At 45.4% G+C, this 25,146-nt stretch overlaps 1 protein-coding gene across 1 annotated transcript; it reads right to left on the bottom strand.

The window, feature by feature from the left end:
• Nucleotides 1-1,963: 1,963 nt before the first annotated feature.
• LOC144480053 (hepatic and glial cell adhesion molecule) lies at nucleotides 1,964-23,263 on the bottom strand. The gene is made up of 8 exons (XM_078199218.1): nucleotides 22,999-23,263; nucleotides 20,658-20,972; nucleotides 19,026-19,292; nucleotides 18,126-18,263; nucleotides 11,158-11,205; nucleotides 9,742-9,789; nucleotides 2,802-2,836; nucleotides 1,964-2,609 (listed from the first exon to the last, which is right to left on the bottom strand). Exons 1-8 carry the CDS (start codon nucleotides 23,060-23,062, stop codon nucleotides 2,487-2,489), a joined length of 1,038 nt encoding a protein of 345 aa, XP_078055344.1. The 5' UTR covers nucleotides 23,063-23,263; the 3' UTR covers nucleotides 1,964-2,486.
• Nucleotides 23,264-25,146: the final 1,883 nt, after the last annotated feature.

The following is a 25,146-nucleotide window of genomic DNA, read 5'->3' as shown; positions in this document are numbered from 1 at the left end:
GCCAGTTAAATGTCACCGGGCTTTAATTACAAACATTGTGCGGAAGCAGACAGGTATCAGCTGGAATACTGCAAACCAGCAACCAAAATGATCAGGTTCTGGTTCAGCTATGTTTGTGTGTTTATCACTGTATTTACCTGTCTGTGTCAGTTCATGTGTACCTCTATACCATTCTGTATTTCTCGCTCTCTCTGCACCTTTTCATGTGCAGATGTCTATGTCTGCGTCTCTCTAATTCTTGCTAAGATCTAGTTACAGTCTCAACAGGACAGCTTACTGACACAGTCTGGGTTTCGCCAGGGTCACTCACCTCCTGACATCATTACATCCTTGGCTCAAACATGGATGAGTGGCACGGTGGCACAGTGGTTAGCACTGCTGCCTCACAGCACCAGAGGCCGGTTCCAGTTCCGGCTTCGGGTCACTGTCTGTGTAGAGTTTGCACGTTCTTCCCGTGTCTGCGTGGGTTTCCTCCGGGTGCTCCTGCTCCCTCCCACAGTCCAAAGATGTGTGGGTTAGGTTGACTGGCCGTGCTAGATTGACCCTGGTGTCAGGGGATTAGCAGGGTAAATGTGTGGGGTTGCGGGGATAGGGCCTGGGATTATGGTTGGTGGACACTCAATGGGTCGAATGGCCTACTTCTGCACTGTAAGGATTCTATGATTCTAATCCAAAGAACAGGCTAACCAAGAATAACGATTTGAAAAGAAGATATCTCCATTAGCCTATAGGAACCGGAGAAGGCCATTCAGTTCCTCATGTCTGTTCTGCCTTTCAGTGATATCACAGCGTTTCTATATCCTAATTTAATCCACTTGCCTTGGTTCATATCCTTCAACAACCTTAACTCACAAAAATCTATTCATCTTATTTAAACCAAAGAGAAAATGCTGGAAAATCTCAGCAGGTCTGGCAGCATCTGTCAAAGCTTTGACAAAGGGTCATCTGGACTCAAAATGTCAGCTCTTTTCTCTCCTTACAGATGCTGCCAGACCTGCTGAGATTTTCCAGCATTTTCTCTTTTGGTTTCAGATTTCAGCATCTGCAGTAATTTGCTTTAATCTTGTTTAAAGTTGAACTGACATCTATAACTTTTTGTGGGAGAGAATGTTACACTGCTACTAGCCTTTGTGTGGTTTGGTAAGTGCAGAGCTTAGTGGAGTTTATCATAGGATGTTTGCGTTTCACCAGGTGACTTTCCTAACCAGTAACATCACTGGAGTTAGAGAAGGCTGGGAGGTCATTGTGTGTTTAACCGGGTCTGGATGCAGCTAGATTCATATCATGTTCAAATACATGTCATTTATTTTGTATATGTCCAATGGAACTTTCCTGTATACCAGAGGACAGGACAGGACAGCTTACTGACACGCAGTCTGGGTTTCGCCAGGGTCACTCAGCTCCTGACATCATTACATCCTTGGCTCAAACATGGATGGGTGGCACAGTGGTGCCTGATACACTCTGATACCAGAGATGAGGGGTGTTGATTATGAGGAGAGACTGAGCAGATTGGGTTTGTACTCGTTGGAATTTAGAAGGCTGAGGGGGGAGATAGAGACCTATAAGATAATGAAGGGGCTGGATAGGGTAGAGGTGGAGAGATTCTTTCCACTTAGAAAGGAAGCTAGAACTAGAGGGCACAGCCTCAAAATAAAGGGGGGTCAGTTTAGGACAGAGTTGAGGAGGAACTTCTTCTCTCAGAGGGTGGTGAATCTCTGGAATTCTCTGCCCACTGAAGTGGTGGAGGCTACCTCGTTGAATATGTTTAAATCACGGATAGATGGATTCCTGATCGGTAAGGGAATTAGGGGTTATAGGGATCAGGCGGGTAAGTGGAACTGATCCACTTCAGATCAGCCATGACCTTATTGAATGGCGGGGCAGGCTCGAGGGGCAAGATGGCCTACTCCTGCTCCTATTTCTTATGTTCTTATGTTCTTATGTATTGACAGCAAACCTCGTGATGAACCACTGAAGTTTATTCAAACATTATTAGTATATTGCATTCCCCTCTTCCTGCCCCATAAACAAATATGTTTGAATTGAAGAAAACAAAGGCCATTAGTTCCTGGAGGAGCAAACAGCTAAAGTGGGTGGCAGAGAAAGGGCATAAATCCATGGCCAATTTCTGTGGAGGTTTTTACAGCACCTTCTCTCCCGAAATTACTGGTGTTTCGAGGGATTGGTATAATTCTCATTTCAAACATTCCACATTTTCACATCCTGATGGGTGAAGAGGAGAGATCAGAATCCGCTGCTCCAGAACCAGAATACACACAACCTGTTAGAGAAGCTTGTCTGTGTGCCAGTGCTCTCCGTTCTGTCAGCCTGCAGTTTCCTGCCACACAGCCTGCATCAAATTCCAGAAGAGTCAGGTCTCTCTTTAAACTTTCAATCTCAAACTATACATTCCTTGTAACTCTCAGTCTCTGTGCATTGTGTTCAAAGATTAGGTAAAGGATATCCTGCAGTTTAAGCAAGGTTCACAGTTGTGGTCCAATGGTGCAATATTGAGACGGATCCACATTCTCTTGATTTCCACTGCTGGGGATGAAATCCAGGTAGGTGTACAGACAATTCTGAGTCTCTTCTCTCGAGCTGGACATCTGATAAACAGCAGCATAGAACATCAATAACTGGGCGCTCTTCTGAGCTCTGAGAACTAACACAGCAACTAGCACTGAACTAAACACCCATTGCTAAGTTATACTTCCAGCTCTCAGGACAAATACATGTAGATTTTTTCCACTGAGAAGTTATAACATTTCTCAATGGAACACTGGTTTATTCCTACTCACATTAGTTTGGCTGTGTTCGTCTTGGATATTTTCCTCTGAAAGAGAAGGAAGAACATTAACTTTTCTTCAAAATGGGAAATTATTTTGGTCACTGCAATCTTCCCACAGAATAAACAAAATGACTGAAACACCAACAGGGTTTCAGTCTCGTTACCCTGAGCTCCCACTGTCACCAAAATGTGTCAGTCTGTGCACTGCAGCCTCTGCTGCAGGAAGCTTGAATCCAGAGATTGGAACACAAACCCAGACTGACACTCTCAGTGCAATGCTGAGGGAGTGCTGCACTGCCAGAGGGTTAGTACTGAGGGAGTGCCGCACTGTCAGAGGGTCAGTACTGAGGGAGTGCCGCACTGTCAGAGGGTCAGTACTGAGGGAGTGCCGCACTGTCGGAGGGTCAGTACTGAGGGAGTGCTGCACTGTCAGAGAGTCAGTGGTGAGGGAGTGCTGCACTGTCAGAGGGTCAGTACTGAGGGAGTGCTGCACTGTCAGAGGGTCAGTACTGAGGGAGTGCTGCACTGTCAGAGGGTCAGTACTGAGGGAGTGCTGCACTTCCAGAGGGTCAGTACTGAGGGAGTGCCGCACTGTCAGAGGGTCAGTGCTGAGGGAGTGCCGTACTGTCAGAGGGTCAGTATTGAGGGAGTGCCGCACTGTCAGATGGTCAGTACTAAGCATGTATAAACATACATACAATTTAGGAGTAGGCCACCCGGCCCTTCAAGCCTGTTCCACCATTGAATAAAATCATGGCTGATCTGTCTGTAACCTCCTGCTTATCCTCAATAATCTTTCACCTCCTTGTTTATCAAGAATCTATCGACCTCTGCCTGGAAAATATTCAGAGATTCTGCACCCATTGCCTTTTGAAGAAGGGAATTTCAAAGACCCACAACCCTCAGAGAAAGAACTTGTCTTCATCTGTCTGTAATAGGTAACTCCTTACTTTTAAACAGTGACCCCTCGTTCTAGATTCTCCTCCAAGAGGAAACATCTTCTCCACTTCCACCCTGTGAATACCTGGCAGAACCTCATATATTTCAATCTTGTCAACCTGCCCATTCCTGGTGTTAGTCTCACAAACCTTCACTGAATTGCTCCTGTTGCATTTACATCTTTCCTTAAATAAAGTGACCATCCCTGTGCGCAGTAGTCCAGATGTGATCTCACCGATGTCCCATACAATGGAAGCATAACCTTCCCACTTTTGTATTCAATTCCCCTCACAATAAATGATAACATTCTATTAGCTTTCCTCATTACTTGCTGTACCTGTAAACTGGCCCTTTGTGATTCCTGCTCCTCAGATCTTTGCAACCTCTCACCATTCAGCACAGTGGTGAGTAACCTGCGGCCTGGGGGGACACATGTGGCCCATCTGGGTTCTGAGTGTGTCCCATGAGACATTTTATTGACTGTTACACACGCACGGCGTTGCCACATTCCGCTGATTTCCATCTGCAGAGTTTTTTCCAACCGGTATGGCTGAAGTGATTCACCGGTAAAACAAGGGTAAGTGAAGTGAGGTGTGTGCTGATTGCTCACAACACTGACTGTGAGAGCCGTGCGCTTCCTCTGTGTCCAAATTGCCAATATTTCCTTTGCTTTTACCATTTGACCTTACTGATAGTTCTTTTAATATTTGAATGATAAGAATGTTCTATAAGTAAGTATGAAATATTTGGCATTTATTAAATCTATTTAACCTTATTACTGGGGTCATAGTTAGTCAACAAGCCCAATTTAAATCTTGCAGTCCATTCAGATGAGGGAGGGCCACTCGTGTAGCCCACTCACTGGCCCAGGCTGTGCAGCATTGACTTCGATAATAAACTTCTTTTTATTCTTCCTGCCAAAATGAACAATTTCACATTTTTCCACCTTATTCTCCATTTGCCAGATCTTTGCCCATTCAAGCAATCCACCTACATATTCTTATAGCCTCCTTACATCCTCTTCACAACTTTATTTCCTACTTATCTTTGTATCATCAGCAAAGTTAGCAACCATAACTTGCTGAAGGGCCTGAAGGTATTTATATAAACTGTAAAAGTTGATGTCCCAGTACTTGATGTCCCAGTACAAGAGGAAGAAGGAAGCGTATGTTAGGTTGAGAAAACAGGGTTCAGTTGGCTCGATGGAGGGTTACAAGTTAGCAAGAAATGAGCTGAAAAAGGGGCCTAGGAGAGCTAGGAGGGGGCATGAGAAGTCCTTGGCGGGTCAGATCAAGGAAAACCCCAAGACTTTTTACTCTTATGTGAGGAATAAAAGAATGACCAGGGTGAGGCTGGGGCCGGTCAAGGACAGCAGTGGGAATTTGTGCATGGAGTCAAAAGAGATAGGAGAGGTGATGAATGAATACTTTTCTTCGGTGTTCACCAAGGAGAGGGGCCATGTTTTTGAGGAAGAGATGGTGTCACAGGCTGATAGGCTGGAGGAAGTAGATGTTCGGAGGGAAGATGTGCTAGCAATTTTGAATAAACTGAAAGTTGATAAGTCCCCTGGGCCTGATGAAATATATCCTAGGATTCTTTGGGAGGCAAGGGATGAGGTAGCAGAGCCTTTGGCATTGATCTTTGCGTCCTCACTGTCCACGGGGGTGGTGCCAGAGGACTGGAGAGTGGCGAATGTGGTTCCTCTGTTTAAGAAAGGGAATAGAAATCACCCTGGTAATTATAGGCCGGTTAGTCTTACTTCGGTGGTCGGTAAGTTGATGGAAAAGGTCCTTAGGGATAGGATTTACGACCATTTAGAAAGATGCGGATTAATCCGGGTTAGTCAGCACGGATTTGTGAAGGGCAAGTCTTGCCTCACAAATTTGATTGAATTTTTTGAGGAGGTAACTAAGTGTGTAGATGAAGGTAGTGCAGTTGATGTCATATACATGGATTTTAGTAAGGCGTTTGATAAAGTCCCCCACGGTCGGCTTATGAAGAAAGTAAGGATGTGTGGGATAGAGGGAAGTTTGGCCGATTGGATAGGTAACTGGCTATCTAACAGAAGACAGAGGGTGGTGGTGGATGGAAAAGTTTCGGACTGGAAACCGGTTACCAGCGGAGTGCCACAGGGATCAGTGCTTGGTTCTCTGCTATTTGTAATTTTTATAAATGACTTGGAGGAGGGGGCTGAAGGGTGGATCAGTAAATTTGCTGATGACACCAAGATTGGTGGAGTAGTGGATGAGGTGGAGGGCTGTTGTAAACTGCAAAGAGATATAGATAGGATGCAGAGCTGGGCTGAAAAATGGCAAATGGAGTTTAACCCTGACAAATGCGAGGTGATTCATTTTGGTAGGACTAATTTAAATGTGGATTACAGGGTCAAAGGTAGGGTTCTGAAGAATGTGGAGGAACAGAGAGATCTTGGGGTTCATATCCATAGATCTCTGAAGATTGCCACTCAAGTGGATAGAGCCGTGAAGAAGGCCTATAGTGTGTTGGCATTCATTAACAGGGGGTTTGAGTTTAAGAGCCGTGGGGTTATGCTGCAACTGTACAGGACCTTGGTGAGACCACATTTGGAATATTGTGTGCAGTTCTGGTCACCTCACTACAAGAAGGATGTGGAGACACTGGAAAGAGTGCAAAGGAGATTTACCAGGATGCTGCCTGGTTTGGAGGGTAGGTCTTATGAGGAAAGGTTGAGGGAACTTGGGCTTTTCTCTTTGGAGCGGAGGAGGTTGAGAGGAGACTTGATAGAGGTTTATAAGATGATGAGGGGGATAGATAGAGTGAACGTTCAAAGACTATTTCCTCGGGTGAATGGAGCGGTAACTAGGGGGCATAACTATAGGGTTCATGGTGGGAGATATAGGAAGGATGTCCGAGGTAGGTTTTTTACTCAGAGAGTGGTTGAGGTGTGGAATGGACTGCCTGCAGGGATAGTGGATTCAGAAACTTTAGGAACATTTAAGAAGTTATTGGATAGGCACATGGAGTACTTCGGGATGATAGGGAGGAAATAGCTTGATCTGGGTTTCAGACAAAGCTCGGCACAACATCGTGGGCCGAAGGGCCTGTTCTGTGCTGTACTGTTCTATGTTCTATAATTCCTGTGGCACACCACTTGTTACATCCTGCCAACTAGAAAAACACCCATTTGTGCCCATTCTTGTTTCCTGTTAGCTAGCTAATCTAGGGGTGTTACCTACACCATCAGCTTTTATTTTTCATAATAAACATTGATGCGACAATTTATCAAATGACTTCTGGAAATCTAAGTACAGTACATCCATCGGTTCCCCTTTACCCACAGTGACTCCTTCAAAGAACTCCAATAAATTGGTTAAATAGGCGGCACAGTGGCACAGTGGTTAGCTTCACAGCGCCAGGGACCCAGGTTTGATTCCCGGCTTGGGTCATTGTCTGTGTGGAGTCTGCGCGTTCTCCCCGTGTCTGCGTGGGTTTCCTCCGGGTGCTCCAGTTTCTTCCTGAGTCTGAAAGACGTGCTGGTTAGGTGCATTGGCCATGCTAAATTCTCCCTCAATGTACCTGAACAAGTGCAGGAGTGTGGCGACTAGGGGATTTTCACAGTAACTTCATTAAGAACATAAGAACATAAGAAATAGGAGTAGGAGTAGGCCATCTAGCCCCTCGAGCCTGCCCCACCATTCAATAAGATCATGGCTGATCTGAAGTGGATCAGTTCCACTTACCCGCCTGATCCCTATAACCCCTAATTCCCTTACCGATCAGGAATCCATCTATCCGTGATTTAAACATATTCAACGAGGTAGCCTCCACCACTTCAGTGGGCAGAGAATTCCAGAGATTCACCACCCTCTGAGAGAAGAAGTTCCTCCTCAACTCTGTCCTAAACTGACCCCCCTCTATTTTGAGGCTGTGCCCTCTAGTTCTAGCTTCCTTTCTAAGTGGAAAGAATCTCTCCACCTCTACCTTACCCTTTAGGAACATTTAAGCGGTTATTGGATAGGCACATGGAGCACACCAGGATGATAGGGAGTGGGGTAGCTTGATCTTGGTTTCAGATAAAGATCGGCACAACATCGTGGGCCGAAGGGCCTGTTCTGTGCTGTACTGTTCTATGTTCTATCCAGCCCCTTCATTATCTTATAGGTCTCTATAAGATCCCCCCTCAGCCTTCTAAATTCCAACGAGTACAAACCCAATCTGCTCAGTCTCTCCTCATAATCAACACCCCTCATCTCTGGTATCAACCTGGTGAACCTTCTCTGCACTCCCTCCAAGGCCAATATACCCTTCTGCAAATAAGGGGACCAATACTGCACACAGTATTCCAGCTGCGGCCTCACCAATGCCCTGTACAAATGCAGCAAGACATCTCTGCTTTTATATTCTATCCCCCTTGCGATATAGGCCAACATCCCATTTGCCTTCTTGATCACCTGTTGCACCTGCAGACTGGGTTTTTGCGTCTCATGCACAAGGACCCCCAGGTCCCTCTGCACAGCAGCATGTTGTAATTTCTTTCCATTTAGATAATAATCCAATTTGCAGTGTTAATGTAAACCTACTTGTGACATTAATAATCAATAAATAAATATGATTTCCCTTTCAGAAAAATATGTTAACTCTGCCTGATTTCCTTGAATTTTTCCAAGGCCCTGCCATAACATCTTTCATAATTGCCTCCCACATTTTGCCGATGATAAATGTTAAGCCTGTAGTTTATTGCTTTCTGTTACCAACCCTTTTTGAATAAAGGAGTTATATTTGCTAATTCCCAATCTAATGGCATCTTCTTTATATTTGTAGCTGGCTTTCTCTCATGTTCTAATTTTTCCTTTTTATTAATCTTCTGGTCATTCTTTTCTGTTCTTTACATTCTGTCCAATTTTCTGATCTGCCACCTCTTTGCGCAATCATATGCTTTTTCATTAAGTTTGATTCTGTCTTTAACTTTTTCAGTCACCCACAAATGGGGGTTAGGGTTAGGGTTGGATGGTCAGTAGTGAGGGAGTGCTGCACTGTTGGATGGTCAGTGCTGATGGAGTGCTGCAATGTTGGAAGGTCAGTAGTGAAGGAGCATTATACTCTCAGAGGGGCAGTACTGAGGGAATGTTGCACTGTCAGATGATCCATCTTTTGCATCAGATATTAACCAATGCTCTGTTAATGTAACAAAATCCAAGATACTCTTCTCCTCGTTGTCCTGTTCAATATTCATCCCTCATCTAACATCATAGAAACAGATTATTTGGTTAATACCACATTGCTGTTTGTGGGAATTTACTCTGTACAATTTGGCTGCCTCAGTTATTACAACACTGATTAAACTTCAAAAAGTACTTGAGTTGCTGGAAAGAGCTTTGTGGTATCCTGTGGCTATGAAAGGCCAAATATTTGTCTTTGTTTTACTGGTGTGGTAAGAAGGAAGTGTTAGGAAGAGAGCAGAGCTGTTGGGCTATAGGAAGCCGTGGTGGGGTACGTGATTGGAAAGGATGAGCACCCCAGGATGATCCCAGCAACCAGTTTCCATGGCAATTGGCAGCAGACTGGAGGCCACTCCCCTGGCTGCAGGTAGGCAAAGAAACAGAAACCAAACAAAAAGGTGTGAGTGAGGCAAAACCAAAGGCCCCATGAAAAAAACCTCATGCTGGTAGGTTACAGCATTGGGTTCTGCACTATGCTATAACCAGCATTATGAAAGTGAAATGTAGAGAGTTAGAATCAGACAGGAAATCGATTTTCAAACCACAGCATTGCCCAGAAACCTTCAGTCAGCTGCCTGACTGGACTTAGCTTAGAGTAGGAATGGAAGCATAGGAAGGAGAGAAAACAAAATCTACCACAAGAAAAGACTGTTTAGTTCTTCAGAGCTCATAGCTCCTGAATCCCAGTTCTCACACACAGGCTCAAAAGGACACACAGATGCAGACAGAAACACACGGGGACAGACACACAACATTAATGTCTAACATATCATGTCACTGAAAGTAATAGACTCAGAACACACAGTGCCATACCGAGGAATTCTGCAGCTTCCGGGGAATATCTTCTGATGCCTCTGGTCTCTGCCACACAAAAACAGAAGCAACATTTTATTTGAATAAGTTCAAGTACCCGACGGCAATGATTAAAGCAGAGTCTGAGATCTGTCTACAGCACATTGTCTGTACCTTTAAGACCTGGCTGGCTGTAGAGATTCGCATTCTAATTAGTATTCTGTAACTTGATTTCTGTCTCTGTGCACTGTTTGAGAGCACATTTCCACTCCATCTGACGAAGGAGCAGTGCTCCGAAAGCTTATGGTATTTGCTACCAAATAAACCTGTTGGACTTTAACCTGGTGTTGTGAGACTTCTTACAGCACATACACCATGGGTTAGAACATGGGGCCCAGTGTAGACACTGGGAGGATTCCTGGGATGATGGAACTGATGTTTGAGGAGAGATTGAGTCAGTTAGGATTATATTTGCTAGAGTTTAGAAGAAACCTATAAAATTCTAACAGGACTAGACAGGGTTGATGCAGGATGGCTGTTCCCAATGGTGGGGGTATCCAGAACCAGAGGTCATAGTCTGAGGATACGGGGTAAACCTGTTCAGACTGAGATTAGGAGAAATGTCTTCACCCAGAGAGTGGTTAGCCTGTGGAATTCGCTACCACAGAAAGTAGTGGAGGACGAAACATTGTATGTTTCCAAAAAGCAGTTAGATATAGCTCTTGGGGCGAAGGGGATCAAAGGATATGAGGGGATGATGGGGTCAGGATATTGAGTTGGATGATCAGCCATGATCATAAAGAATTATGCAGCAGGCTCAAAGGGCCGAATGGCCTCCTGATATTTTGTACGTTTGTAAGACCAGTCTCCAATTCTAACCCATTGCCATTGGAAAGCTGCCTGCAATCCATCTGTATCCTAATGCCCCAGCTATGACTTCAATCGAGCATCGTAGCTGAGTGTGTATGGTTGGCAGGTCAGACACACATTCTCACGCACAGAACCAGCTTCACCTGGAAGGAAATGTCTGACCCCAGTCCAGGAATACCTGCACGGGGCAGGTGGATGGAGTTCAGATACAGACCAATCCTGAGCTCATTGAATAGCAGAGCAGACTTCAGGGACTGAATGCCCTCTTTCTGTTCCTCTGCTCTCATCCCCCTGTCCCAGTAGAACGGAGGGAGACTGATCTGAGAGAGAAATTGGAGCAACCAAAACACAGCAACACTGCCAAGGGTATCAGAACCAGCCCCACTCCTCCCAAAAAAAACCTCCGATCCTTAAAGTGTGTGACATTATACCTGCTTTGGACAACTGTACTGACATACTAATTGTATCTTTGCACCTTGTATACCTGCAGATATCGTCTGAACAAAATCCAAAATGGCACCGTTAAAGAAATAACAGCGAGATTCAAAAAAATAGAAGATTGCTTACCTTCAAATAGATCTTCCTCCCCGCTCAGCTGCTCCCTGAGGTCCAACTCTGGGGAAAAAACAGAGCGTTTAACAAGAAAATTAAATTAACATCTTAACCTGAAAGGTGACACAGTCTGATTAGCCAATCGCACAGATTAGAATACCCCGTCTAGTCCCACAGGGCAGGGGCAGGGGAGGGGCATAGTATCCAGGGAACTGTGGCAGAGTGGGGGTTAAATTACTGGTTTAGGAATTCAGGGGCCTGAACTAAGAGATCCAGAGATGTGTGTTCAAATCCCACATGGCAGCTGGGAATTTAAATTCAATTAAATGAATAAAATCTGGAATAAAAAGCCAGTTTCAGTGACAGTGAACGTGAAGCTTCTCATCCAGTTCACTAATGCCCTTTAGGAAGGTTTGCTGTCCTTTTCTGGTGTATATGTGACTGTAGCAATGTAGCTGATCCTCAAATGTCATTGGAAATTACCCAGCAGGCCACTCGATTAAAGATAATAAACGTTAACTATTTCAGTGACGCAAACATCCCATTGAATTAAAATTGGCAGGACACGAGGAAGGCTGAAAACTGTGGTCAGGCGATGTGTTGCCTCAGTTACAAACGTCAAAGGATGGGCAGCAAGTGGAAAATGTGAACGTAATATGTCTGCAGGGTTGAACAAAGCAAAGTGAGTGCAAGGAGGTTCAGTAATTATATTGCCGCTGCTATCATTTTCTCTGAGAATGAGAGAATATTTCACTGTCACTGGTTTAAGCCATAGAGTCATTGAGCTATACAGCACAGAAAAAGGCCCTTCAGCCCATCACATCTGTGCCAATCAAAGTCAAACCACTTAACTACTCTCACCCCATTTTTTAGGCCTATAGCCTTGTCTGCCTTGGCATCACAAGTGCACATCTAAATACTTCTTAAATGTTATGAGGGTCTTTGTACCCACCACCCTTTCAGGCAGAGCTCTAGACTCCCACTTCCCTTTGGGCGAAAAAGATTTACTTCACATCCCCTCTAAACCTCCTGCCCCTTACCTGGGTAGCATGCTGGCACAGTGGTTAGCACTGCTGCCTCACAGCGCCAGAGACCTGGGTTCGATTCCCAACTTGGGTCACTGTCTGTGTGGAGTTTGCACGTTCTCCCCGTGTCTGCGTGGGTTTCCTCCTGGTGCTCCGGTTTCCTCCCAAAGTCCAAAGATGTGCGGGTTAGGTGGATTGGCCACACTAAATTGCCCCTTAGTGTCGGGGGACAAGCTAGGGTAAATACATTGGGTTGTGGGGATAGGGTCTGGGTGGGATTGTGATCGGTCTAGACTCAATGGGCTGATTAGCCTCCTTCAGCACTGTAAGATTCTATGATGCAATCTCTGCCCCCAGTCATTGATCCCTCCACCAAGGGGGAGAGTTTCTTCAGCCCATCTGACCAGCCTGTCTGTATCCTCCTGTAATTAAAGACTATCCTCCTCACTATCATCTCTGGTACGTTGCCGGTGCCACGTGATAGCGAGTTGAGGAATCTGTTCTGGGACCCTTGCTGTTTGTCATTTTCATAAATGACCTGGATGAGGAAGTGGAGGGATGGGTTGGTAAGTTTGCTGACGACACCAAGGTAGGTGGTGTTGTGGATAGTTTGGAGGGATGTCAGAAGTTGCAGCGAGACATAGATAGAATGCAAGACTGGGCGGAGAAGTGGCAGATGGACTTCAACCCGGATAAGTGTGTGGTGATCCATTTTGGCAGATCCAATGGGATGAAGCAGCAGTATAATATGAAGGGTACCATTCTTAGCAGTGTAGAGGATCAGAAGGACCTTGGGGTCCGGGTCCATAGGACTCTTAAATCGGCCTCGCAGGTGGAGGATGCGGTCAAGAAGGCGTACGGCGTACTGGCCTTCATTAATCGAGGGATTGAGTTTAGGAGTCGGGAGATAATGCTGCAGCTTTATAGGACCCTGGTTAGACCCCACTTGGAGTACTGCGCGCAGTTCTGGTCACCTCATTACAGGAAAGATGTTGAAGCCATTGAAAGGGTGCAGAGGAGATTTACAAGGATGTTGCCTGGATTGGGGGGCATGCCTTATGAGGATAGGTTGAGGGAGCTTGGTCTCTTCTCCCTGGAGAGACGAAGGATGAGAGGTGACCTGATAGAGGTTTACAAGATGTTGAGAGGTCTGGATAGGGTAGACTCTCAGAGGCTATTTCCAAGGGCTGAAATGGTTGCTACGAGAGGACACAGGTTTAAGGTGCTGGGGGGTAGGTACAGAGGAGATGTCAGGGGTAAGTTTTTCACTCAGAGGGTGGTGGGTGAGTGGAATCGGCTGACGTCGGTGGTGGTGGAGGCAAACTCGTTGGGGTCTTTTAAGAGACTTCTGGATGAGTACATGGGATTTAATGGGATTGAGGGCTATAGATAGGCCTAGAGGTGGGGATGTGATCGGCGCAACTTGTGGGCCGAAGGGCCTGTTTGTGCTGTGGCTTTCTATGTTCTATGTTCTAACAGGGAGAGAGTGCAGTTAAACATGTGGTTGCAGGGATGGTGTAGGAGGAAGGGTTTCAGATACGTGGATAATTGGAACACGTTCTGGGGAAGGTGGGACCTGTACAAACAGGACGGGGTGCACCTGAACCAGGGGGGCACCAATATCCTAGGAGGGAAATTTGATACGGCTCTTCAGGGGGGTTTAAACTAATTTGTCAGGGGAGTGGGAAAAGGAGTTGTAGTCCAGAAGTCAGTGAGGGTGGTGAGGTATTGGGGAAGGTATCAGGGTCAAGGGTGGGTACCGGTAGACAGGGAGGTGGGTTGAAGTGTGTCTACTTCAATGCAAGGAGCATCCGGAACAAGGTAGATGAACTTGGGGAGTGGATTGGTACTTGGGACTACGATGTTGTGGCCATTACGGAGACATGGGTAGAACAAGGACAGGAATGGTTGTTGGACGTTCCGGGGTATAGATGTTTCAGTAAGTGTAGGGAAGCTGGTAAAAGAGGTGGAGGAGTGGCATTGTTAATCAAGGATAGTTTAACGGCTGCGAAAAGGCACTTCGAGGGGGATCTGCACACTGAGGTAATATGGGCTGAGGTTAGAAATAGGAAAGGAGCGGTCACGTTGTTAGGAGTTTACTATAGGCCCCCAAATAGTAATAGAGATGTGGAGGAAGAAATTGCTAAGCAGATTATGGATATGTGTGGGGGTCACAGGGTAGTTGTCATGGGGGACTTTAACTTTCCAAATATTGATTGGAACCTTTGTAGGTCAAATAGTTCGGATGGGGCAGTTTTTGTGCAGTGTGTGCGGGAGGGTTTCCTGACACAATATGTGGATAGGCTGACAAGAGGTGAGGCCACATTGGATTTGGTACTGGGAAATGAACCGGGCCAAGTGTTAGATTTGGTTGTGGGAGAGAACTTTGGAGATAGTGACCACAATTCGGTGTCTTTTGTTATTGCAATGGAGAGGGATAGGGCCGTACGGCAGGGCAAGGTTTACAATTGGGGGAGAGGTAATTATGATGCGATTAGGCAAGAATTAGGGGGCATAGAGTGGTTGGGGTGTGGAATGGACTGCCTGCAGTGATAGTGGAGTCAGACACTTTAGGAACATTTAAGCGGTTATTGGATAGGCACATGGAGCACACCAGGATGATAGGGAGTGGGATAGCTCGATCTTGGTTTCAGATAAAGCTCGGCACAACATCGTGGGCTGAAGGGCCTGTTCTGTGCTGTACTGTTCTATGTACTGTTCTATGTTGTATATTTACCACCCCACCACTTTTCGTACCATCCGCAAATTTACTGATAAACCCTCCTACATTCACATCGAAATCATTTATATAAACCACAATCAGCAAAGGCCCCAACACTGATCCCTGTGGAATCTCTCTGGAGACTGTCTTCCAGTCAGAAAAGCACCCCTCGATCACCAGCCTCTGCTTCCTGCCAACTCTGGATCCAATTTGCCAAATTTCCTTGGATCCCACCTTCACTATCCATCTCCCATGTGGGACCTTATCAAAAGCCTTGCTGAAATCCAAGTAGACAACGTCAAATGCATTGCCCTCATCTACACACCTGGCCACCTCTTCAAATAAAGTTCAATCAAGTTGGTCATTTTTGACCTCCCCTTATCCAAACCATGCTGACAATTCTTGATTAATCCCTGCCTCCCCAAATGTAGATTGATTCTGTCTCTCAGAATTGCTTCCAATAGGTTCCCTACCACCGAGGTTAGATTGACTGGCCTGTCGGCTCTTCCTTCTTGAATGCTGGTACAAGCATCACAATCGCTTGTGAATGGCAAGTTTCACCCACAGGAATTTTCCACTTCTCTTTCCTCCGGCTGTGTTAAGTTTTATTTTTCATATTTTGCACAATTTACCAAATTTCTTCTAAGAGTCGAGGGTGAATCCTGGCAGCCTGGTACAACAGTGCAGCAATACATCCTCACAATTTCATCCCCACACTGACACACACACACCTTCCAGCAACACTCGCAGACACATATCCCAATACTTGATCAAATAGTTTTCTGCCAATTTCCAGATACTTGCACAACCTGGGCTCAAAATCTAGAAACTCTGGATTGTGCGGGCTGCACCAGAGTCAGTGTCCGTCCCAGAGAGAGCCAGTGTCTGTCCCAGTGAGAGTCAGTGTCTGTCCCAGAGAGAGTCAGTGTCTGTCCCAGAGAGAGTCAGTGTCTGTCCCAGAGAGAGTCAGTGTCCGTCCCAGTGAGAGTCAGTGTCCGTCCCAGAGAGAGTCAGTGTCTGTCCCAGAGAGAGTCAGTGTCCGTCCCAGTGAGAGTCAGTGTCTGTCCCAGAGAGAGTCAGTGCCTGTCCCAGAGAGAGCCAGTGTCTGTCCCAGAGAGAGCCAGTGTCCGTCCCAGAGAGAGCCAGTGTCTGTCCCAGAGAGAGTCAGTGCCTGTCCCAGAGAGAGTCAGTGCCTGTCCCAGAGAGAGTCAACGTCTGTCCCAAAGAGTCAGTGTCTGTCCCAAAGAGTCAGTGTCTGTCCCAGAGTCAGTGCCTGTCCCAGAGAGTCAGTGTCCATCCCAGAGAGAGTCAGTGTCCGTCCCAGAGAGAGTCAGTGTCCGTCCCAGAGAGAGTCAGTGCCTGTCCCAGAGAGAGTCAGTGCCTGTCCCAGTGAGAGTCAGTGTCCGTCCCAGAGAGAGTCAGTGTCTGTCCCGGAGAGATCAGCATTGTCATGTGTTAAAGAAGGAAATATGATATAATGCCTAATATGCCAGTGAAATTACTGACACTCAATCTGCCTGCTCTGTCTGCCCTTCAAGGGGCTGCAGGCAATCTATCTTTGTAAAAAGAAGGAACACCGTGTGATACTGTACATATACTTCACAGAGTACAACCTGAATCCCATGCAACCCATCCTGCCCACGCGCCTCCATACACCCACCTACACTTGGACGGATTCAGAAGTACTGCCCTCTGCCAAATTAAATGACTATTATAGATTTTTATGTGACTTTATGTCTATTGATGTAATACAAACTAAATACATACACAACTCATGTTTTGTTATTATAAATGTCTATGTCCATCTTTACACTGTAAACATGTCATGTTTCAGTTACACCCCACTCCCAGTGAAGGTGCTGGAATGTCTCTACTGGCAGAAGGATGTAACAACATGACAACATTCCACACACAGTTTCCATTATAAATACCGATGTACAAGGGTCATACATAAAAAAGGGGAAATGTATGAGAGGAACTGAATTATCAGAGCGAATCCCAGTCCAATTAAATCCCAGTCCACCGTGGGCAGCACGGTGGCACGGTGGTTCGCACTGTTGCCTCACAGCAAGAAGTCTCACAACATCAGTTAAAGTCCAACAGGTTTATTTGGTAGCAAAAGCCACTAGAGTACTCCACTGGGAACGTCAGCCTTGACAATGGAGTCAAATTTCTGGGAAATCCTTTCCACAAATGAGCTGCATAAACTCCTTGGCAGGTCATTATTTAACAAAAGGCCTCACAATTCCGGCCTCGGGTCACTGTCTGTATGGAGTTTGCACATTCTCCCCGTGTCTGTGTCGGTTTCCTCCGGGTGCTCCGGTTTCCTCCCACAATCCAAAGATGTGCAGGTTAGGTTGATTGGCCATGCTAAATTGCCCATAGTGTCAGGGGGATTAGCAGAGTAAAGATGTGGGGTTACGGGAATAGGGCCTGGGTGGGATTGTGGTCAGTGCAGACTTGATGGGCTGAATGGCCTCCTTCTGCACTGTTGGAATTCTATGATAATCTGACTTTGAACTCCACTTTACTTTGGCCTCAGCATCACGCAAAGTCAACTTCATGAATGATGAAAAACTCAAGGTTTATGGGGCTGTGGTACTGATCAGTTTTATGATGTGCTTGTTATTGCCAATATGCAGGTTTGTATTTCATCTTGCAGCAATTTAACTCCTTTGATAAGCAAACCCGTCCCCAGGGATTAGAAGCAGTCGGTTTCTAAACAATAATGAACAACTTAACCCAAGTGATCTCTTTGTACCAAAGAACCTGACTGTCCTTCTGAGTCCCCACTTAAAGCAGATATTGTATAACAAACCACTGGTGATAAGACACCTTGGTATTGCCTCATGTACAAATGTGCAATGAAGGCCCCCATACATCCTGTGTTGTAACCCAAAGACTGACGGGTAACTAGGTCAGGAAATTCTCCTGTGGGTGAGAAGCTCTCCCGACCTTCCTTGCACCTTACACAGTGGAACATCTGCCCCTGCCCCAGAAAAGAAGTCTCCTGCCTCTCACCTGATCACACCTGCCCATGGTACACTAAACTATGCCCTGTTTGTGAACAGAACTCCCACTTACCTGACAAACCTGTTGGACTTTAACCTGGTGTTGTGAGACTTCTTACTGTGTTTACCCCAGTCCACGCCGGCATCTCCACATCAACACTAAACTATCACATGCAGCCTCTGGGAGACACTCAGAGACAGATACAACATACTTCACAACCTTACCCCTTCGTTTCGCTTTGAATTTTTTGATTGAAAAGAAAACCGCAATGAAACCGACAACACACGACACAGCTAGCGCCATAACCAGAACTTGGTTTTGCCTCAGTGTGGATGGTTGTAAACATTCCTGGAAATGCTCACCTCGGGGAAGAAGAAACAACTTAAAATACAAATTCACAAATTCCACCTTTTCTAAAACAAATATATATTTTTTTCATTTTAAGATGTTGATGTCTCTTTCAGAATGCTGTCCCACAGCAGACAGTTCTTAATTGCTTTTGACTGGGAAATGTACTCAGACATTTGACCTCCAAACAGATGCATACACAATAAAATCCACTTTCTGTATTCCACAGACAGTTGGAGAGTTTTTTGACTTCCTCCGCTCAGGGACACAGATGGTAAGTGAGCTTCCCAATAATCCCAGCTGACATTAAATAACCACAGTTAAATAATGACCTGCCAAGGAGTTTATGCAGCTCATTTGTGGAAAGGATTTTCCAGAAATTTGACTCCATTGTCAAGGCTGACGTTCCCAGTGCAGTACTGAGGGAATGCTACCCTGTCAATGGGACAGACTTTCAGACGAAGTGTTAAACAGAGATCCCATCTGTCCTCTCAGGTGGATGTAGATCCCATGCAGTATTTAGAAGTGGAGCAGTGACGTTCTCTCCAGTGTCCTGGTCAATGTTAACTCCTCAGCCAACATGACTGAAATGGTTTATCTGCTCCTTATCACATTGCTGATTTTGGGCGCTGGCCCGTGTACAAATTGGCTGTTATGCCACTATACAACAATGACAATGCCTCAAAATGACTTCATTGGCTGTAAAGTATTTTGGGATGTTCCAACGGGTGTAAAATGCTTATATAAATACAAATTATTTGTTTATTGATCCTTACTTGTGATCAGCTGCTGAGCTTGGAGCCTGTTGACAGAGTTTTGGACGATGCAAAAATAAGTACCACAGTGTGAGCTGGTCAGGTTGGTGACTGCTAAACTGCGGTTGTCTGTTAACAGCTGGAATTGTAAGTTGGCCAAAAGGATTTTGTTGTCTTTCATCCAGGAGAATTGTGGGTTGGAGCCATTCTCGACTGTGCAGGTCATGGTCAGCTTTGGATGTGGAAAGTCCTCTGTCTGCACTGTAATGCTGGGCTCTGAAACTGGAACTAAATAAGACCATAAGATATAGGAACAGAATTAGGCCATTCGGCCCATGGAGCCTGCTCCGCCATTCAATCATGGCTGATAAGTTTCTTAACCCCATTCTCCCACCTTTTCCCTGTAACCTTTGATCCCCTTACCAAACAAGAACCTATCTATATCTGTCTTAAATACACTCAATGACCCGGCCTCCACAGCCTTCTGTGGCAATGAATTCCACAGATTCACCACCGTCTGGCTGAAGAAATTCCATGTCATCTTGATTCTAAAGTGTCGTCCCTTTATTCTGAGGCCGTGCCCTCAGACCCTAGTCTCTCCTGCTAATGGAAACATCTTCCCCACGTCCACTCTATCCAGGCCTTTCAGTATTCTGTAAGTTTCAATGAGGTCCCCCCCTCAACCTTCTAAACTCCATCGAATACAGACCCAGAGTCCTCAAATGCTCCTCATACATCAAGCTCTTCATTCCCAGAATCATTCTCATGAACCTCCTCTGGACCCTTTCCAGGGCCAGATCCCAACTGGTGACCATGATTGAAAGTCAGACTCGTTCCTCTGCTGCATCACTGGCTGCAGTATTAACCTGGTGTTGTTAAAACTCTTACTGTGCAGTATCACAGTACAGGATGGGCAGTATCACAGTACAGGATGTGCAGTATCACAGTACAGGATGGGCAGTATCACAGTACAGGATGGGCAGTATCACAGTACAGGATGGGCAGTATCACAGTACAGGATGGGCAGTATCACAGTACAGGATGGGCAGTATCACAGTACAGGATGGGCAGTATCACAGTACAGGATGGGCAGTATCACAGTACAGGATGGGCAGTATCACAGTACAGGATGGGCAGTATCACAGTACAGGATGGGCAGTATCACAGTACAGGATGGGCAGTATCACAGTACAGGATGGGCAGTATCACAGTACAGGATGGGCAGTATCACAGTACAGGATGGGCAGTATCACAGTACAGGATGGGCAGTATCACAGTACAGGATGGGCAGTATCACAGTACAGGATGGGCAGTATCACAGTACAGGATGGTGCCACATCTTGCAGCATTCCTGGCAGCTGCTCTTGGGCAGCAAGGCAACTCCCCTTTCACCAACTCTGTGGATCCAGAGTGAAAGATTCTGTTTTAATAAAAGTTTCCTTGGTCAAAGTGCAATGATGGCACAAACCGACCATCATATGGAGAGAATTAATGATTGCCTGAGGCTTGGGAGTTCCAAGGTTGAATGAGATGCAATGTCCCATATAGAGAGCTTTGACCCAAGTAGTATTTTATCTGGGACTGTGAATGTTGATGTTAACTGACCTCCCTCACCTTTAACTAAAATTGCTTACAAAAATGTTATAAACTGACCTAGCACTGTCAGGTTGATGAATGTCTCTTTTTCTGGCCCTGCTTTAAGTGAAGTGGTTATCTTGTATTCACCCTCATCCTGGAGGTTCAGTTGGTGGATGAGCAATGAGTTGTTCTCTGCGATGTAGGTCACACGTTCCTTGTACCTGGGAAAGATTGCTGGCGATTCTGTTTCATTGTTCTGGTAGAGAACTATTAACTGCCTCCCTTTCTGCCATCTGATGGTTTGCACTGAACTCAGATGACTCTTACTCTCTGCTGCAAGGCAGATAGGTTGATGCAGAAATCCAGTCACTAGTATTGGAGGTGCAAATGCTGAAAAGGAATTAAACACATATTAAAATAACAGAAAGCTATTTTTTTTCAGGGCTTGGATGATGTGATGAGTCCAGACATCTTTCACCTCAGGGTATGTTGTTCACTGGTTGTCCGAGCAGTGCAGTGACTCATCTCCAAACAGCAAAGTTGATGAGAAATCCGCGCTATAGTTTCTCCTTAACTGTGTGCTGTTTCTTTCTCCACAGGGTCACCCCATCCCCAGTTACCCATCTAGAGAATACAGGACCTTAAGTGTGTGTGTGTGTGTGTAAGGTTACACCTGGAGTTTACTCAGGGAAAACGGTTTACTAGCAAAGCTCTGAAAGCTTTGTTTGTCTACTGGATTTTTGTCGATTTGGATTTTTGTTAACCAAAGTTATTAAAGGAAATGGAGAAATGTGGGTACAAGGAGTTAAGTCACAGCTCAATCAGATCTCCCTGAACAGTGGAACAAACTTGAGGGGCTGAATGGCGTCCTGTTTGTAAGGCTTACGGTGTTTTCACACATCAAAGGCTATTAAAATGCCAAGTTATTATTGTCTAGCCAGGACTATCTTGCCCGGAGGAGCACTGACTTGCAGCATTACCAGGAGCTGAATGGGAATCATAGACTCTTCCAGCAGCTGCGAGAGATGATGAGAATGCAGCCTCAGAGCCTTTGCTAAGGCCAGCCTCCCATCCATTGACTCTGTCTACACTCCCTGCTGCCTCGACAAAGCAGCCAGCATAATTAAGGACCCCATCCCGGACATTCTCTCTTCCACCTTCTTCCGTCGGGAAAAAGATACAAAAGTCTGAGGTCACATACCAACCGACTCAAGAACAGCTTCTTCCCTGCTGCTATCAGACTTTTGAATGGACCTACCTTGCATTAAGTTGATCTTTCTCTACACCCTAGCTATGACTGTAACACTACATTCTGCACTCTCTCGTTTCCTTCTCTATGAATGGTATGCTTTGTCTGTATAGCGTGCAAGAAACAATATTTTTCACTGTATGTTGATACATGTGACAATAATAAATCAAATCAAAGACAAAATCATCTGCTGCACTCTTTTCGATGTTGAATCGGCCGAATCTGGAAAGGTCAGAAGTCTACCACAAGTGCCTCACATGAAGTTGTCCCTTGCTGGTGGCACAGGCTGATCCCTGGTGACACCTTGCTTACAGGAGTGGCATCTGCCTTGGAGCTTCAGAAACTAAATGTGACCACGGTGGTGTCACCGTTTGCTTTGATAATCAGCAATCGGTTTCTCACAGATAAACTGTAGGTTCTGTTTACAGCTTTCGTGCCTCTTTTGATAGTATCCTCGAATCGAGTTTTTGGGCGCTCTGTTGTCTCTGGGCATGACTACCTCCCTGAATAGGTCTTTGGGGATGTGGCCACCTTTCATTCTGCGCACATTACCAAGCTAGCGAAGCCATCTTTGCTTGATTAGCGCTAGCTAGTTTTCCCCAGAAAGGACTGCTTCATTTAGCACAGAAGGAGACTATTCAGCCCATCAGCCTGTGCTGGCGCTTTGATTAGTCCCACAGCCCTGCTCCTTCCCCAAAGCCCTGAACAATTCTCCCCCTTCAAGGTTTATTCAATTCCCTTTTGGATGTTATCATTAAATCTGCTTTTCCCACTATTTCAGGCACCAAAATCCAGATCACAACAACTTACTTCACAAGCTGTTTTTTCTACTATTCTGGCACCTTGATGCTCCGATTGCACCTTTACCCCATTTCCAGTGTCCGCGTCAATATCCCCTCCTGCTATCTTATTTCATAATTCAATTATCCTTCTGGAGAAAAAAAAATTCTGCTAATTCCCTGCTATACCTCATCATCACTTGGCAAAGGAGAAGGGTTTGACTGAACTGGTTTTGGTGATACACTTTGTAAGCTTAAAAGCCTAGTCCCCCTCTACCCCACAGTCATTTCTTGCAACTAATCTACTGATATTACCGAACAAGACAGAGAATGATTGACTTTCTCATGACTTTTGAATGCGCGCTTCTGAAGTAACATTCACACTTACCTCCCTGCAGCAGCCCAAGGAGCAGGATTATGAATGAAGTTAAATACCTCTGGGAAGGCAGCATGGTTCATGTGATTTCAGAAACACATCCCAGGAACACACCTCTGGTCTAATGCAAGGAATTCCAAATCACACTGAAGCAACATGTCAGAATGGTGCAAAAAACACAAATAAATTAGTTCTACTGTAAATTAGCATAAGAAAAAAACTTTCTGCTGTGCATTAGACTCTTCATCACAGTAGTTTGTAGGTCCACACTGTTTCCGTTATTTAACCAGCAGGGCTGCAGAAGATGGAAATAAGACAAAACCACAGTGTAGACGATGTCTCTTGAACAGTTCTGTAATCAGCAGATCATCGCTGGCATCAGCAGTCTTTCAAACTCCGTGTGGTGAAGACTCATTCTCAGTTAGGAGATTCACCATCCAGTGATTGATTCGGGTAAATCAACACTTAATCTCGCACCTTCTTAATTTATTCTTTTCATTTTCTTTCCGGTGTCCTGGTGTCGAGCGCTGCGCCCACGCCAACAGGAGGCTTGCTTACAGGATTTTGCAAATAACTTTCAATGTACCACAAAAACACCTCATACTTTTAAACACCAATGGACGAGTAATCCAGAGGTCTGTGAAACTTTATTTCAATAAATAAATCTGGAATTATAAAGCTGGTTTCAATAACGGTGACCATGAATCTTTCATTGGTTGTTGTGAAAGCCTATCTAGTCATAATGTCCTTTAGGGGGGGGGGAAATCTGCCATCTTGCTTGGTCTGGTTGACATGTGACTCCAGACCCACAGCAATGTGGTTGACTCTGAATTGCTCTCTGAAATCTGTAGCAAACCACTAGCTCAAAGCCAATTACAGATCAACAACAAATGCTGGTTTTGCCCACAACTCATGAAAGAACAAAAAATGCACTTTGACTCACAACCACCCAGCTCTCAGTGCCATGTTTAGGCCACACGTTAGGATACAACAGGATACGGATCGATTGGAGACTTGAGCACAGAAATGGCAGATGGAGTTTAATCTGGACAAATGCAAGGCGATGCATTTTGAAGGATCAAATTTAGGTGTGAATTATACTGTAAATGGCAGAACCCTTAGGAACATTAACATACAGAGGGATCTGGGTGTGCAAGTTCACAGTTCCCGAAAAGTGGCAACACAGGTGGCCAAGGTGATTAAGAAGGCGTATGGCATGCTTGCCTTCATCAGCTGGCACACTGAGTACAAGAGTTGGCAAATCATGTTGCAGTTATATAAAACCTTGGTTAGGCTGCAGTTGGAGTGCTGCATACAGTTCTGGTCACCACACTACCAGAAGGATGTGGAAGCTTTGGAGAGAGTGCAAAGAAGGTTCACCAGGATGTTGCCTGGTCTTGAGGGTGTTGACTATGAGGAGAAGTTGAATAAACTAGGATTGTTTTCATTGGAAAGATGGAGGCTGAGGAGAGACCTGATAGAGATCTACAAAATTATGAGTGGCATAGATAGATAGGGTGGATAGTCAAAGGCTTTTTCCTAGGGTGGAAGTGTCAATTACAAGGGGGCACAGGTTCAAGGTGAGAGGGGGAAAGTTTAAGGGAGATGTGCGGGGAAGTTTTTCACACTGAGTGGTGGGTGCCTGGAATACACTGCCAGAGGAGGTGGTGGAAGAAGGCACATAGCAAAATTTAAGAGGCATCTGGATGGGTGCATGAATAGGGAGGGAATAGAGGGATATGCACCGAGTAAGGGCAGAAGGTTGTTTTTTCAAGTTTAGTTAGGGCATCATGATCGGCACGGGCTTGGAAGGCTGAAGGGCCTGTTCCTGTTATGTACTTTTTTTTGTTCTTTGTTCTATCCCAAATCCTGACTCAATGTTCTGAAATTATCAGGTTCACACTACTGTCTCAAGTCCCATAATGACACTTGGAACAATCACATCTTTTATAAAATCACCTATACTTGTATATCTTAAATTCAAAAGGATGTCCAGGAAAATAAAACCCATTCAGCCCAATAAACCTTTCCCTTTTCGATAGATCAGCCCCACTATAATCCCTCAACTCTACCTACTCATCTTCTCATAGCGCAGAAAAGGTCCTTCGGCCCATCGAGTCTACACTGACAATAGCGACCACTAAAGTCACAGTAATCCAT

This window comes from Mustelus asterias, chromosome 27 (genome assembly GCF_964213995.1).
Source record: "Mustelus asterias chromosome 27, sMusAst1.hap1.1, whole genome shotgun sequence".
In the NCBI taxonomy this organism is placed as follows: Eukaryota; Metazoa; Chordata; class Chondrichthyes; order Carcharhiniformes; family Triakidae; genus Mustelus; species Mustelus asterias.
Note: the sequence above shows the minus strand (reverse complement) of the source record. Positions and strands in the feature narration are given on the sequence as shown.